General features: G+C 37.1%; 2 protein-coding genes and 1 long non-coding RNA gene across 6 annotated transcripts in view; 1 reads left to right on the top strand and 2 right to left on the bottom strand.

The window, feature by feature from the left end:
* LOC119799052 (rho guanine nucleotide exchange factor 12-like) overlaps nucleotides 1-5,580 on the bottom strand; it is a 106,219-nt gene extending 100,639 nt beyond the window's left edge. The window contains exon 1 of the mRNA XM_038308736.1: nucleotides 4,903-5,580. Coding sequence (XP_038164664.1) covers nucleotides 4,903-4,934 — 32 coding nt within the window. The 5' untranslated portion in view covers nucleotides 4,935-5,580. The remainder of the gene's footprint in view (nucleotides 1-4,902) is intronic.
* A 3,965-nt stretch (nucleotides 5,581-9,545) lies between these two features.
* LOC119799054 lies at nucleotides 9,546-9,805 on the bottom strand. The gene is made up of 2 exons (XR_005282806.1): nucleotides 9,707-9,805; nucleotides 9,546-9,635 (listed from the first exon to the last, which is right to left on the bottom strand). It is a non-coding gene; the product is annotated as an uncharacterized LOC119799054 (long non-coding RNA).
* Nucleotides 9,806-12,043: 2,238 nt separating this feature from the next.
* Nucleotides 12,044-15,111, top strand: part of emsy (EMSY transcriptional repressor, BRCA2 interacting) — a 47,674-nt gene continuing 44,606 nt past the window's right edge. For all 4 annotated transcript variants that reach the window (XM_038308745.1, XM_038308746.1, XM_038308744.1 and 1 more), the window contains exon 1: nucleotides 12,044-12,268. The gene's annotated coding sequence lies outside the window, so the exon portion shown is untranslated. The remainder of the gene's footprint in view (nucleotides 12,269-15,111) is intronic.

Genomic DNA, 15,111 nt, shown 5'->3' with positions numbered 1-15,111 from the left:
GGATGTGGGATTTCAGGGTTAAGATTGCACCGATTACAAGTTCCGGTTATTAGTCTTTAAAAAGCCTGACATGCTGATTCCGATTTTGATTTTGATACAGATTTCTTTTCTCTAACTGACATTGTCAGCCATAAGATCACAAGATATTTTAATCTGATCGAACATTTCTATTGCCTGTAAGACAATAAAAACTTCCAAAATAACCTTTAAAATATAAATTAAAGTTCAAAGCGGTGGGTGGATTTCAGACCTTTACAGAGGTAGATCAGGTAAATATTGCTATTGATTAGAATCAATAATAACATTTACACTCCCTCCTCCTGGCTGCACAGGGAAGCTTAAGCTAAAGACCATTATCACAATGTGCCTTGAATACATTTTTTCTACCAGTAACCCAAACAGAGTCAGTATGCACAAATCATGAACAACTACATCTGTGCTGTTAATACATTTTATCAGATGTAATAGCTTTTCTCAAAGACCTTTATAAAAAAAATCTTATATTCAATTCAATTCAGTTTATTTCTATAGCGTCAATTCACATCATATCATCTCAAGGCACTTTCTAGATCATCCAGTCAGATTGATTCAAAGTTTTCTATCTAAGGAAAACCAGCTGATTGCATCGACTCATTGACTCTTCAGCAATCCCTCACACTAAGCATGCTTGTACCGACAGTGGAGAGGAAAAACTCCCTTTGAACAGGAAGAAACCTCCAGCAGAACCAGGCTCAGTGTGAGCGGCCATCTGCTGAGGCCCACTGGGGTTCAAGGAGACAGAAGCAGACTTAGAAAAAGAAGCATAGATACAAAAGGCAACTGTTAACCAGCTCCACAGGCGGCCCCGTCCAGGAAACACACAGCCAGGCAGACGAGCTCCGAGCCAGCTCCCATGTCAGAGGATGAAGAGAGCACATCCAGTTAGTCACAGTCAGAGAAACAGGACTACACTGGAAAACAGGCCAAGCTCCAACATCTAGAAACAAAGGTGTTGATGGCAGCAGCACAGCTGATATTTCTGTCCAGGAACTGGCAAGGTGAAGGTGTATATATGTGTATCAGAAATTGCACACATTAGATTAATCACTAGGCCGTATACAATAATTTAGGTAAAAAATGCACCAAAAAGAAAGTAAATAAAGCTCATCTGAGCTGACTGAATTCATCTATTGCACAACTAGTGAAAATATCTGGATGCCAAAAAAAAAATAAAAATTTCTAACTCTTAAATTCCACAGAATGAGTTGTTTCAGCCTTCAGGTTCAGGTTTCAGGTTCACCACATCACAGCTGTGTGAATTCTGGAAAAAAAAATTCTACATCTAGGCTGAAATGAGCAGTTTTTTTGTTTTTTTGCTTTGTTTTTCAGCAAATAAGCTGCTGTTTTTTATTTATCTTGAACATTTTTCACTATGTGTTTTGTAATATCTGCAGTCTTTCACATTGTGCAAAACTGAAGTAACATTTCCACAGTGCATAAGAAAAATGCTACAATCAATAAAAATAGACAGATAATTGTGCAAATGCAAAGTTTACCCCACCGATAAGAAGAGTCAGCCTCTGAATCACAAGACCAGACCCTTAGAAGGACTATAACCCAGAAGAAAAGGTGACTGGCTAAGTTTAAAGGCTTTGATATGGAAGCAAATCGTTACCATATTTAAAAAGCATTTTCAGAAATTCTTTTTCATTTTAAGAATGTGGCTGCATTGTTTGGCTCCTAATTGAAATTAGTAATCAATAATCCTGTTTACATTTTCTTCTTTAACACTGCTCATCCTTTTACTTAATTAAAATGAAAAAGAAATTTGAGATTTATTTTTTAAAATGTACCCCAGCAAATACATACAAAAAAATTCAATTTGAAATGTAAAATTTGAAATTAAAAAAAGCATTTCCAGAAATGCTTTTTCATTTTAAATATGGTAAAGATTTGCTTCCATACTTAAATGCATTTGTGAACAAATTGGGCTAAAGCACAAAAAGATCCTACTTTGATAGCAAAGTAATCAAAGTATGAAGACTATTCTTTACACTTTTACAGAGTAAGCTTGCTAATACAGGTGCTGGTCATAAAATTAGAATATCATGAAAAAGTAGATTGATTTCAGTAATTCCATTTAAAAAGTGAAACTTGTATATTATATTCATACATTACATACAAACTCATATATTTCAGATGTTTATTTTGTTTAATTTTGATGATTACAAATGACAACAAATGAAAATCTCAAATTCATCATATCAGAAAATTAGAATATTACTGAAGACCAATAAAAACAAAGGATTTATAGAAATGTTGGCCAACTGAAAAGTATGAACATGAAAAGTATGAGCATGTACAGCACTCAGTATTTAGTTGGGCCTCCTTTGGCCTGTATTACTGCAGCAATGCGGCGTGGCATGGAGTCGATCAGTCTGTGGCACTGCTCAGGTGTTATGATAGCCCAGGTTGCTCTAATAGTGGCTTTTAGCTCTTCTGAATTGTTGGGTCTGGTGTATTGCATCTTCTTCTTCACAATACCCCATAGATTTTCTATGGGGTTAAGGTCAGGAGAGTTTGCTGGCCAATTAAGAACAGGGATACCATGGTCCTTCAACCAGGTACTGGTAGCTTTGGCACTGTGTGCAGGTGCCAAGTCCTGTTGGAAAATGAAATCTGCATCTCCAAAAAGTTGGTCAGCTGCAGGAAGCATGAAGTGCTCTAAAACTTCCTGGTATGTGGCTGCGTTGACCCTGGACCTCAGAAAACACAATGGACCAACACCAGCAGATGACATGGCACCCCAAACCATCACTGACTGTGGAAACTTTACACTGGACTTCAAGCAACGTGGATGAAGTGCCTCTCTTCTTTTCCTCCAGACTCTGGGACCTTGATTTCCAAAGGAAATGCAAAATTTACTTTCATCAGAGAACATGACTTTGGACCACTCACCAGCAGTCCAGTCCTGTTTCTCTTTAGCCCAGGCAAGACGCTTCTGACGCTGTCTGTGGTTCAAGAGTGGCTTGACACAAGGAATGCGACAGCAGAAACCCATGTCTTTCATACGTCTGTGTGTGGTGGTTCTTGAAGCACTCACTCCAGCTGCAGTCCACTCTTTGTGAATCTCCCCCACATTTTTGAATGGGTTTTGTTTCACAATCCTCTCCAGGGTGCGGTTATCTCTCTTGCTTGTACACTTTTTTCGACCACATCTTTTCCTTCCCTTCGCCTCTCTATTAATGTGCTTGGACACTGAGCTCTGTGAACAGCCAGCCTCTTTAGCGATGACCTTTTGTGTCTTGCCCTCCTTGTGCAAGGTGTCGATGGTCGTCTTTTGGACAACTGTCAAGTCAGCAGTCTTCCCCATGATTGTGTAGCCTATAGAACTAGACTGAAAGACCATTTAAAGGCTTTTGCAGGTGGTTTGAGTTAATTAGCTGATTAGAGTGTGGCACCAGGGGCCATCAATTTTGAACCTTTTCACAATATTCTAATTTTCTGATATGATGAATTTGAGATTTTCATTTGTTGTCATTTGTAATCATCAAAATTAAACAAAATAAACATCTGAAATATATGAGTTTGTATGTAATGTATGAATATAATATACAAGTTTCACTTTTTAAATGGAATTACTGAAATCAATCTACTTTTTCATGATATTCTAATTTTATGACCAGCACCTGTATAGTCAGTTCAATCTCTAACATTCTGCTCTCTGTTTTTTCTCATAGTAGCTTCATCTGGTCTGTTCCTGTTTGGCTGTGACTCCATCCTGGAGAGAAATATCAGCTGTGCTGCTGCCATCAACACCTTTGTTTCTAGATGTTGGAGCTTGGCCTGTTTTCCAGTGTAGTCCTGTTTCTCTGACTGTGACTAACTGGATGTGCTCTCTTCATCCTCTGACATGGGAGCTGGCTCGGAGCTCATCTGCCTGGCTGTGTGTTTCCTGGACGGGGCCGCCTTTTACAGTTAGGGGTGTAAATAATAATCGTTTTGTATCGATGCATCGATCCAACAGCCGACGATCCGATGCATCGACTCATCTGCAAAAGTATCGATTCATGTTTTGTTTTTCCTCCATTCTATTTTATCCATTTGCTCCTGGACGTAATTCTGACTCCCGTGCTGCGGTGGCGCTAAACCTATTTTGCCCTCCTGCCTGGCTTCCTTTAGCCACTCCCCTCTTTCCGCATGCACACACACAGTCACGTTAACAGTAGGAAAGACAGTTGTGGCGGAGGAAAACTAAGATGATGTATTCTTGGGTATCGAAAATAATCGAATCGTTGGGTCAGGAAATCGATACTGAATCGAATCGCCATGATGGGTGTGATTGGCACCCCTAGTATCTATGCTTCTTTTTCTATGTCTGTCTCCTTGAACCCCAGTTGGCCTCAGCAGATGGCCGCTCACTCTGAGCCTGGTTCTGCTGGAGGTTTCTTCCTGTTCAAAGGGAGTTTTTCCTCTCCACTGTCGCTACAAGCATGCTTAGTGTGAGGGAATTGCATTCGATTCACTAAGTCGATGCAATCAACTGGTTTAACTTAGATAGAAAACATTGAATCAATCTGACTGGATGATCTGGTGAACTGGAAAGTGTGATTTGGTGCTATAGAAATGAACTGAATTGAATTGAAATTTAATTAAATCAATTTAATTCCATTGTACATTTCAATTTTAAACAGTTTAGAATACATCCACGGGTCTATGCTGAATAAAATGTAATAGTATTCTAAATAACTTAATATCTTTATTGAATTCAAACGTTTATAAAAGGACCCTGAAGTTTTGGGGGCCCCAAAGCAGCAGCTTAGTTTGCTTATGCCTTGGGCTGGCTTTGAGTTTTATCATAAGGAGAGGCAACATGTCTCTTTATTCTTAAGAGTGTTTAATAAAATAGAAAATGTGACCTACCTGTCAGTGTCAGCTGGCTGTGTGACACTCATTGGGCTTCCCTTGCCTGCAGATTTCAGCCAGATAACATTTTCTTTAAAGCAGCTGATTGATTTGGTCTGGATCAGCAGCCAGCTTCATTCAGCATGAAGGTCCATCCAATCCAGCTGGTTTCACAGGGAAGTTTGTTGTGTTTTCTCTAAAATACATTGATGATCAACCTGGGGGCTGTGATGCATTCAGGAGAAATGCAGGAATCTTCTGGGTGTTTCAGAAAGCAGCCGCTGCTTGCATCAGAGGAGACATCTGGAAAACTTTACAGCTCAAACCTTCCACACAACTTTCCCCTCCTCGGATCGCCTTCGAGTTGAACAAAAAAAGGAGAAAACTCTTCATTTTCCGCCAGGAAATGCTTCCATGTTGATCATTTGGGTCTTTTCTTAGGGTCCCGGAGAAAATGACGTCAAAGTTTGGCTACTAAAGAGCCCAAATGAAGCGTTTATTTCCGCTGTTCTGCGGGGTTTTGCTTCTCCTCCTCCAGCAGATTAATGGACTTTAATCATCGACTAATGTCCAGCTATCCTGCCTGCCGCTTCACTGAAGCATGATTCAAACGGGGAAAACAGAAAGGCTTGGCGCCCCCTCCCCAAAACACTGAAAAACTGAAGAAACCCACCTTCCAACGATGCGTTCAAGGCCTGCTCGTACATGTCTAAACTCTCCGAGGTTTGCGTTTAATTACCAGAGGTATGTGTCTGAACTCGATAAATGTTCAACTTATTAATTATTAAGGCTAAATTTCGTCTTCATAAATGCAAATTTTTGAGAAAAAAACTGACTTTTCAGGTTTTTTTTTATTGAATTTAAACATTATATATTTACAATTCGACCTTCAACAAATAAAAAAAGCAAAAACAACTTTATTGGCTTGCAATCAAATTGGAATTTTAGATAATTTATTGTGTTGATTACCTTCGTCATTGTGGCATCTGGTATTTTTGTCACCTTTGGTACTGTTTTTCCTTAAACAAGATTATTTTGTCATTTCTTATTATACTTTTATTGTTTTCTGTTAATGCTCCCCCTGGCAAATGTTTTTGTTGTTTTGTGATATGTACACAATGCAGTTTTGTATTGTTGTCTATTGTAAATAATAAAGTTTATTATATTTATAGGACACTCAGTGGAGTATTTTGAAAATCTAAATTTTAAGCCAATCCAGGACAAGACCTTAGTACCTTTATAACATTAGAAAAATCTGGATATTTTGATGGCAAAAATTAATATAAATGTCATAATAAGAAATGCCAACTTGCCCGAATATATTAAGAACAATAACAAAAGTGCTTCTATAAGAAATTGAGGAAAAAAGTGAAAGAAACACATTTTATTTTGGTCCAAGATAACCTTATAGGCACTAATGCTGATACTGGCACGAACTTTTTTTTTTATTTATAAACCTAAATATAGTTGTTAACTAGGCTTATTAACTTTTTAACTTTATTTTTTAACTTTTCAATTAGCTTTTTAAAATTTTTTCTTGACTTGTTACCTTTTTTTCAACTTAATTTCCAGTAGGTAACATATCATTCAAGGGCTCATCTAATTGATCAAATGTCAAAATAAGATGAACAGCCATGTAGCAGCATCTTTGCTGAAAGGCCGGATATAGATCTTAAAAAGTGGTTAAAGTGTCATATTTTTTTAATGAATTGTGGTGAATAGCCTATGTTTTTGAAAATATCCCACAATTTAAGAAGAAAATAAGAAGAAAATAAATATATATAAATACCAATGTGCAAAAACCCTGTATAATAAGCCTTCTATTAAAAAAAAAAACTGTCATATGTAGACACACTGTATATACTGTATATATCTCCAGGGGGGTCACCATTAGGCAGAACTAGGCAGTTGCCTAGGACCCCAAGTTACTGGGGGCCCAACAAACTCTGTTTACATGTATAGTTATATATATATATTCCTTATTTGTGCACATTAACCATGTTTTTGATAAAAATCCCTATCGCTAAAATGCCATCAGAACGCTTATAATAATAAGTGTGTCTCTTTGAAGCGTTTCGACTCATTGCCAAACTGTATTGATGCTGCATTGATACCGTCTCACAGAATACTGACACCTGCTGGACATTTAAAGACACTACAGGCGGCTTATTGGACAGACTAAACTGTAATGATTTGATGACCGAGTACAGTGATAGAATTGAAGGTTATATTGTATTATCTTATATCTATGTTTAAATTGAAAATATCTTTGATATTTTTTAGATGCAGCCAATAAATAATGTGAAGATATATCATAACTTGAAAATTTAGGGTAAAATTTGAATGAGGATGCTTGTGGACTGGGATTTTAGATCTTAATTTTAAAACAATAAGTGCAGAAAAAACACTACCGGTAAATAACCTAAGATGATAAGTTTATTTACTAAATAAGCTGAATGATAACTGAGAGGGAAAGTATGACACAACAAGAAAATTAAAAATAACAATGCAACAGCTGAAACATTCCTATTCTTTTTAGGCAGCTCCAAAATTCTGGATAATTTTAATGATAAACCTAAAAAAAATTAGGCATTTTGATGCATCATGTTGACAGATACGTTTTTAAACACAATTTAGTGAGTTATAAACAGCTCCTGTATCGGTCACAACTTTCTGCATCAATACTGTGTTTTGCTCTATGGGCTCCATGCATGCACCGACGCATCGGGGTGAATGGACCCATCACTAGTGTTGCCAACTTAGCGCTTTAGTCGCTATATTTAGCCACTTTTCAGACCCCTCTAGCACTTTGATTTCTAAAAAGCGTCTAGCGCCAAATCTAGCGACTTTTTTCTGCTACTGGAGAATTTGGAGACAACATCTAAAAGCAGCGAACTCTGCTCTCCAGAGCAAGTAGATTGGTAACCCCGCCTCCTGCTCTCCTCTATCTTGTCTGCTGTCATGATTCATGCAGCTATTATTTCATCCAAATGAAAAATGGAGAACAGAGAAGCAGATCATGGCTTGTCTACAGTGAAAAGAAGGACTGGGTTATTTACTTTGGCCTTTTTGGAAACACAGGAAGGAGCAATCAGCTAAGTGAGCTTAGTGCTTGGAAAAAATCTTTCATTCCTTTAGAGACAGCATGAAAAGTCAGCTGAGTACAAAACATAGAGAGGAAAACAAGAAGAAAAGGGACAAGAAGAGAGGGACACAACCTAGAACAGATAATGGATGTCTGTTCTATTAACATTTCTCTATCTGTAGAATGAGTCTGTTTTTTGTGTTGTCTTCTCAATTGATCTGGTGTAACAAGTACATTTCTCCAGTGTAATATCAATAAAATCAACCAATCAATCAAACTACTTAAATGTCCGTATGTTTTTGATTCAAGATTTTTACTAAAGTTGCTATTTTATTTTAGAACTGATTTTTCAACTGACTAATTATATGTCCTAATTAAAAGTTGGGATTATAAGATACTTTTAGTTATTGCAGTAATTAAAGGGTTATATAGCATTTTTTCCATTTAGCTGTGAAGTTTTTGGTTTTATATCAATGTTTGTTCTTTGAAACTGATTTTACTCATAAAACTATGATAACATATTAAAATGAATTCCATTTCTTTTTTAAAGCCCTTGTTTCCTTGATGGTGGGTGTGTGTCTTCCTCCTCTGATTGCTGGGTGTTACCGACAGGTGTGTCTGCACAGCTGGAGCTCAAGCGCAGCAAGAAGGAGGTTAAAGAGGAACTGGTTCCTGAGTAAAGATGGCCTCCCATCCCAGTCAGAAAGACCCAAACCAACAGTTAAGAAAATGACAAGTTCAAAACCTCTGGAGCAGAGTCGCAAAAATGCAGAAGACTCATTAATTGTAAAAAAGAAAGATTTTGCTCTTTTCATGTTAGAAGTTATCAATTGTACTCAGATGACAAAGAAAACTAAAAATAAAAATGGTGAAAGCTGCAGAAAAGTATCTTGAAGTTAAAGATTTAAACTGGGAAACGTTTGAAAGTATGATGGGAAAACCAGTAGGACCATCAGAAACTGGCAGAGTGACCAAAACTTAAAGATAAATGAGAAATTATGAGGATGAATTTGATTAAGTATGTTGGGTTAAATTAAACAGTTTGGATAAATATTCATTTATTTTTTTTCCTGGGGGTGAGTCTTGTTTCCTGTTTCCTTGTTCAACTCCAACTTTGTAATGCACTTTAACTACTTTGCCAACCACCATAAAATCTTATAACAAAAAAAGAGTAAAGATGGCCAAATTCAAAGACTTTTTAGACTCCTATTTGTAAAAAGTTTCCTTTTTAAACACTTTTAAACATACCAACAATTTATTTATAGCAAACTGTCCAAATAAAGAGTGTTTGGCAGGGGCGGTTCTAGGATCAGAGGTTTAGGGCTGCTGAGCACCCAGGGAGGTGGCCTGACAGGCAGGATACATTTCACTGTTTTCTTCACACCTTTTCTACACATCGTATCCGAGACTTTTTAGTTTTGTTTTCCTGTGTTTTTACCTTCTTGGACGAGCTGTACGGAAACTTACCTGGCTTTTCCTGACCTTCCACCTTGATCCTCTCCTTCCCCTTGTACACCTCTCTGTCATGTTTGTTTTTAGGTTTCTAACCCACATGCCGAACACACGGACTCTGGGAAAAAGTTCAACAGTTTATTGTTTGACACAATGAGAATAAAGCACTGATTCTGGGGGTTATCAGGTCCAGGACTGGTCACGACTGGTTTCTCTGCAGAGGGGGACAGAATGGTTAGCAGATGTCCAGGTATCTTTGCTGGAAGAATGAGTGCAGGTCTGTACCTGTTCTGAGGTTTGAGCAGAGCGGCAGAGGGGGGGAACCAGGAGGGTCCAGAGGCTGTCGGTAGGCAGAGGGCAAGGCAGAGGCAGAGTTTGGTTTGTAATCTTGCAGATTTGGATCCGAGTTTCTCTTTCAGTTTCTTCTGAGAACGGGCAGGCAGGTATCTGACAGACTTGACTTCCAGAGTTCTTCAGAGATCAGACAGGCTGGTTTCAGACTGAGAAACTCTTCCAAAGTTTCAGGGTTCTGACAGGTTCTTCCTGGGAAGCAGAGAGGACAAAAACAGGTTAGGTTCAGGTTTTCTGGGAGTCAGAGATTCAGACAGGCTGATTGGCTCAGGCTTGCTAACCATAACTGGCAAAACACTCTGGCGCTGGAGTGTTGCTCTGCCTCTCCTTAAATGCTGGTCTCCTGATGAGCAAACGAGCCGCAGGTGTGAAGTCAGCTCCAGCTCCAGGAGACCTAGAACGCCCTCTGTAGGAGAAATGTGGACAGACCTCCAGATCCCAACACTCTCCCTCTTTGGACTGGCAATCCTAAAATGGATCGTATTTAACAAGGTAAATATTTACAGTTGTGCTTGAAGAATTAGACACTCTCAATAAAGAAAAGGATAAATTCTCGACAGTAATTCTAATAACAAGTAACTGAATTTTTTTTTTAAATAAAAGCATACAAAATTATGATGATTTGATAAATTGTAATATTGATTTTGTGTTGTGGTTTTTAAAACTAATGACTTAAAAACAGTCCCAGAAACATTAAAGCACCTAGCTCATGAACATTTCACCAACAAACCGTCAACAGGAGCAGAAATCTGACTAAATATGTAAGAACACCCCTGATTGTAGTGATTCCCTCAACATTTTAGTTTAAGAGCTCCATAATGCCGGTTTACCTGTTTGTTTGTTTATCATTGATATTTCTGTTGAACAACAATTAAAAATTAATGGCACTATTTTTGTTAGTGTTGAATCGATACCGATACCAGTACCGGGCAGGGCCCCGATACAACACTAAAATGGTGTATCGATATCGGCAAACAAATAGCGCACCAATACCATTTTGAGAGCCAAAAGTTTCTTCAACTATTGTCACCCATTCCTGGTAGGCAATAAAAAGTTCTACTGGATTCACTTTGTTTTAGTCTTTTTCCTGCTTCTCAAAGGTAGGCAGCAGCTTGACAAACCATGATGGCAATTATTTTACATCCAAGTATTATGCAGTTCTTCATATATACACACACATCAATTTCAAACAGATGGAATCGGTATTGGCCGATACTACACAGCCAGGTATCGGGGCCAAAAAATGGCATCAGTGAAACACTAAATTTCATTTAATATACTTTTTATATAATTCTTTTCTTATCCAAACACTGTATAGTTTTTATACTGTTCTATATGTAGCTTGTTTTTGTTTTACTTCAATTTAAACAGGTCATATATATGTATATATATGTTTAAATGTATATATCTTTTCATGAAGATGATATATATATATATATATATATAGATAGATAGATAGATAGATAGATAGATAGATAGATAGATAGATAGATAGATAGATAGATAGATAGATAGATAGATAGATAGATAGATAGATAGATAGATAGATAGATAGATAGATAGATAGATAGATAGATATAAACATAAACATATTTTTGGGTTGCTTTGATTCAATTTAGGGTGCTTTTATGTGACATGAAAAGAGGCAATGTCCAAAAGTAATAATGGTAAATGGCATGTACTTATATAGCGTTTTTATTCAAGTCAGGAGACTTGACCAAAGCACTTTACACTACATTCATTCACCAATTCATGCACACACTCACGGTGGCAAGCTACATTGTAGCCACAGCTGCCCTGGGGCACACCGATAGAAGCGGGGCTGCCTACACTGGCACCACCAGGCCCTCTGACCACCATCAGTTGACAATGCAGGTGAATTGTATTGCCCAAGGGCACAACAACACTGAAAGTCGGAGTTGGGGCTTGAACCGTCAATCCTTCGATTTCAGGGCAAACTCCTACATCCAACGCCACTGTCGCCACTCTAGCAGCTCTGCTTCATCATATTTTACTCCAGTAAAAGTATAACGTTGCCTTTAAATTAATTATTCCTATTTATTTATTTATTTATTATTTTATATTATTTTTAATACAGTGAAGCTACTAGATATTACAATGTAAAATACTGACACACACTCTATCCCAGTAGGTGGCTCTTATGCACCAAGACTGGCTACTCACAATAAAAAGAGTTCCACGCATTTCTCTAATCTACCATCAGGGGGCAGCACAAAGCTTCCCTATCATAACAAATCTAATCATCTTCACACGAAGAAGACTTTTTGGGGCCAGCCGTTGCAGCTGAACTGCCAATATAAACATTGGTCCGTCTTTGAGGATTTGTGTGCATTTTATAAGCGTAAACGTTGTTCTTCCAAGGTTTAATTGCAGTTTTGCATTATGATAAGGGAAATGAACCAGGTTTTCGTGTTTGATCTCGATTGTAAGGATTAGAAAGCTAGCAAGGCCTTGATGTTGTCCTGCTAACGGAAGGTAAGAAATGATTTGCTTCATAGAAACAGCTAGCTGGCTAACCCCAAACCCTAGATAAAAACCGAATTATATCCAAGTTTACTACATTTGCATGAGAACCGTTATATAAAATAACACTAAATGTTTTATGTGAATATTTTTATTCCGTTTTTTACCGCAGCGCGGGGCAGGTTTTAGAGCGTTTAAGTCTCGGCTCTAAGTGACAGTCGTTGTTCGGTGCAGAACTTCACCCGGAGCTCCATTGTCTTTTATTATTATTATTCATCTTAGGCTTTTAGCTCAACTCTTGCTCACTAGTGTTTGTAAATGTATTCATGTTTGAGGCTTATTTGACTTTGCGCCTAATAATATTTAGTGGCAGACAGCAGCAGAACTGAATAAAACCTGATCGGGCCTGGTTCTGTAGATCATGGAGGCCCAGATCAGGGATGCTTTAAACCTGCAGCCAGCTGGAATGAATCATGGACAGTTAAGATCTCCCCATCAGTTGAGAAATGGTTTCTTTTTCCATGATTTAACCTGACAGCATCATCAGGATTGGGTTTAGCTGGATAAATGTGGACTGAATGGGCTGGTGCCTGATGGGATATGGAGTCCTTTCCTCTGTCCTTTACTTGGACTATCACATCTTTGTTCATAGTAATGTTTTTATTAAAACAAGTGGAATTTCCTGATCAGAACTAGACTTTATGCTTTAGTTCTTGATGATTCTACTAAGCCACAGTGATAGAGGAGTAGTGATCTAGTGGTGAGAGAGTGGATCCCAAAATGCTGCTCAGTGTTTCCTAACAGGTAGGTTCAGATTAGAGGACTGACTTCATTATAATGTACAACTGAATTAATAAAAGTGACTTTTGTTATTACTATTTTATTGTTAATATTAGAGGAGCTGATCACCTCCTTTAAGGAAACAATTTTACACCCTGTTTGTTAAAAAAAAATGCAACCGCAGGTAGGGATGCACGATATAATCGGCTCCCTATCGGTATCGGCCTTAAAACTGAATATCGGACATCGGCCACCTCACCGATATTTAACCCGATATTTGATCAGCTTCTGAGTTTCTAAAGTAAAAAAAAATATATAATAAATACTACTTCTTCTTTTTCCTCAAAAACTTCTTTTTTTATAGACTTAAAAAAAAATATTGATACATTAAAATATCCCAATATCTTCATATGCTGATATATTGCCATTTAAAAACACCATATCAATCTCTTTTACTAATGAAATATTGCTATATGTCATCGTTATGCTACGAAATCCCCCGAAAATTCACGAAATGTTGCCATATTTTTATATGTTGATATATTGACGCGGTATCGATCTATTTTACTAACAAAATCTCACAGGAATTTGCAAAATATCACGAGAGTTTGTAGCAGAACGATGAAATTTCACGAGATTTTGAAAGTAAAATAGATCGATACCACGTTTTTAAAAACCAATTTGATATCAGCATATGAAAATATATTTGAGTATATTATTTTTCAAAGTGTCAGAAATGGATAACAAAACTGCTATTTTCAATGACTACTTATTTTTGTCCAGCTTTAACATCAGTATCGATATCGGTTATCGGCTACATGAGTTTTAAAATATCGGATATCGGCCAAAATCCCAATATCGTGCATCCCTAACTGCAGGTCATTCATCCCTGCTGAAATCAGACTTACAATGCAGCACGATAACTGTGATAACTAAGGTGTAATCACTATTTATTACCCTGTGCAATAACCTGTTTATATTTAACACCTTGTGCAATAACTATATATAAATACCTATTAATAAAAAATTAATAAAAATCTGTCGATTATTATTTTTTTTAAATTAATAATCAGATAGCTAAAGGTTCCTTAAAGAACAGTTTTTTACGAAATTCAACCAGGATAAACTACAACTTTTCCTTTTGAGGAGTTCTGGACAGAGAATGTTGACAGATGAAAACGTTATTTTTTTTTAATCTTAAATGCAAATTGTTTATAATATTAGTGTTGCGCCGATGCTATTTTTTGGCCACGATACCTGGCTGTGCAGAATCGGCCGATACCGATACCATCTGTTTGTAATTGTTGTGTGTGTATATATGAAGAACTGCATACTACTTGGATGTAAAATAATTGCCATCATGGCTTCAAGCTGCTGCCTACCTTTGAGAAGCAGGAAAAAGACTAAAACAAAGTGAATCCAGTAGAACTTTTTATTGCCTACCTAGAATGGGTGACAATAGTTGAAGAAACGTTTGGCTCTCAATATGGTATCAGTGCCCTATTTGTTGGTACTCGCTGATACCGATTACACCATTTTAGTGCTCGATCGATAAATATATATATATATTTTATTTATTTATTTATTTTTTTTTTACAAATTTGTATAATGACTGCTCTAAGTGGGTTGTTCTGTCAGCTTAATTCGTCTTTTACTGTCTCTACAGGTGCTGGTCATAAAATTAGAATATCATGAAAAAGTAGATTGATTTCAGTAATTCCATTTAAAAAGTGAAACTTGTATATTATATTCATACATTACATACAAACTCATATATTTCAGATGTTTATTTTGTTTAATTTTGATGATTACAAATGACAACAAATGAAAATCTCAAATTCATCATATCAGAAAATTAGAATATTACTGAAGACCAATAAAAACAAAGGATTTATAGAAATGTTGGCCAACTGAAAAGTATGAACATGAAAAGTATGAGCATGTACAGCACTCAGTATTTAGTTGGGCCTCCTTTGGCCTGTATTACTGCAGCAATGCGGCGTGGCATGGAGTCGATCAGTCTGTGGCACTGCTCAGGTGTTATGATAGCCCAGGTTGCTCTAATAGTGGCTTTT

The sequence above is a fragment of the Cyprinodon tularosa genome, unplaced genomic scaffold (genome assembly GCF_016077235.1).
Source record: "Cyprinodon tularosa strain WSP-4 unplaced genomic scaffold, ASM1607723v1 ctg646, whole genome shotgun sequence".
Classification (NCBI taxonomy): domain Eukaryota; kingdom Metazoa; phylum Chordata; class Actinopteri; order Cyprinodontiformes; family Cyprinodontidae; genus Cyprinodon; species Cyprinodon tularosa.
The sequence above is the reverse complement of the archived record's forward strand: the minus strand, read 5'-3'. Positions and strand labels throughout refer to the sequence as shown.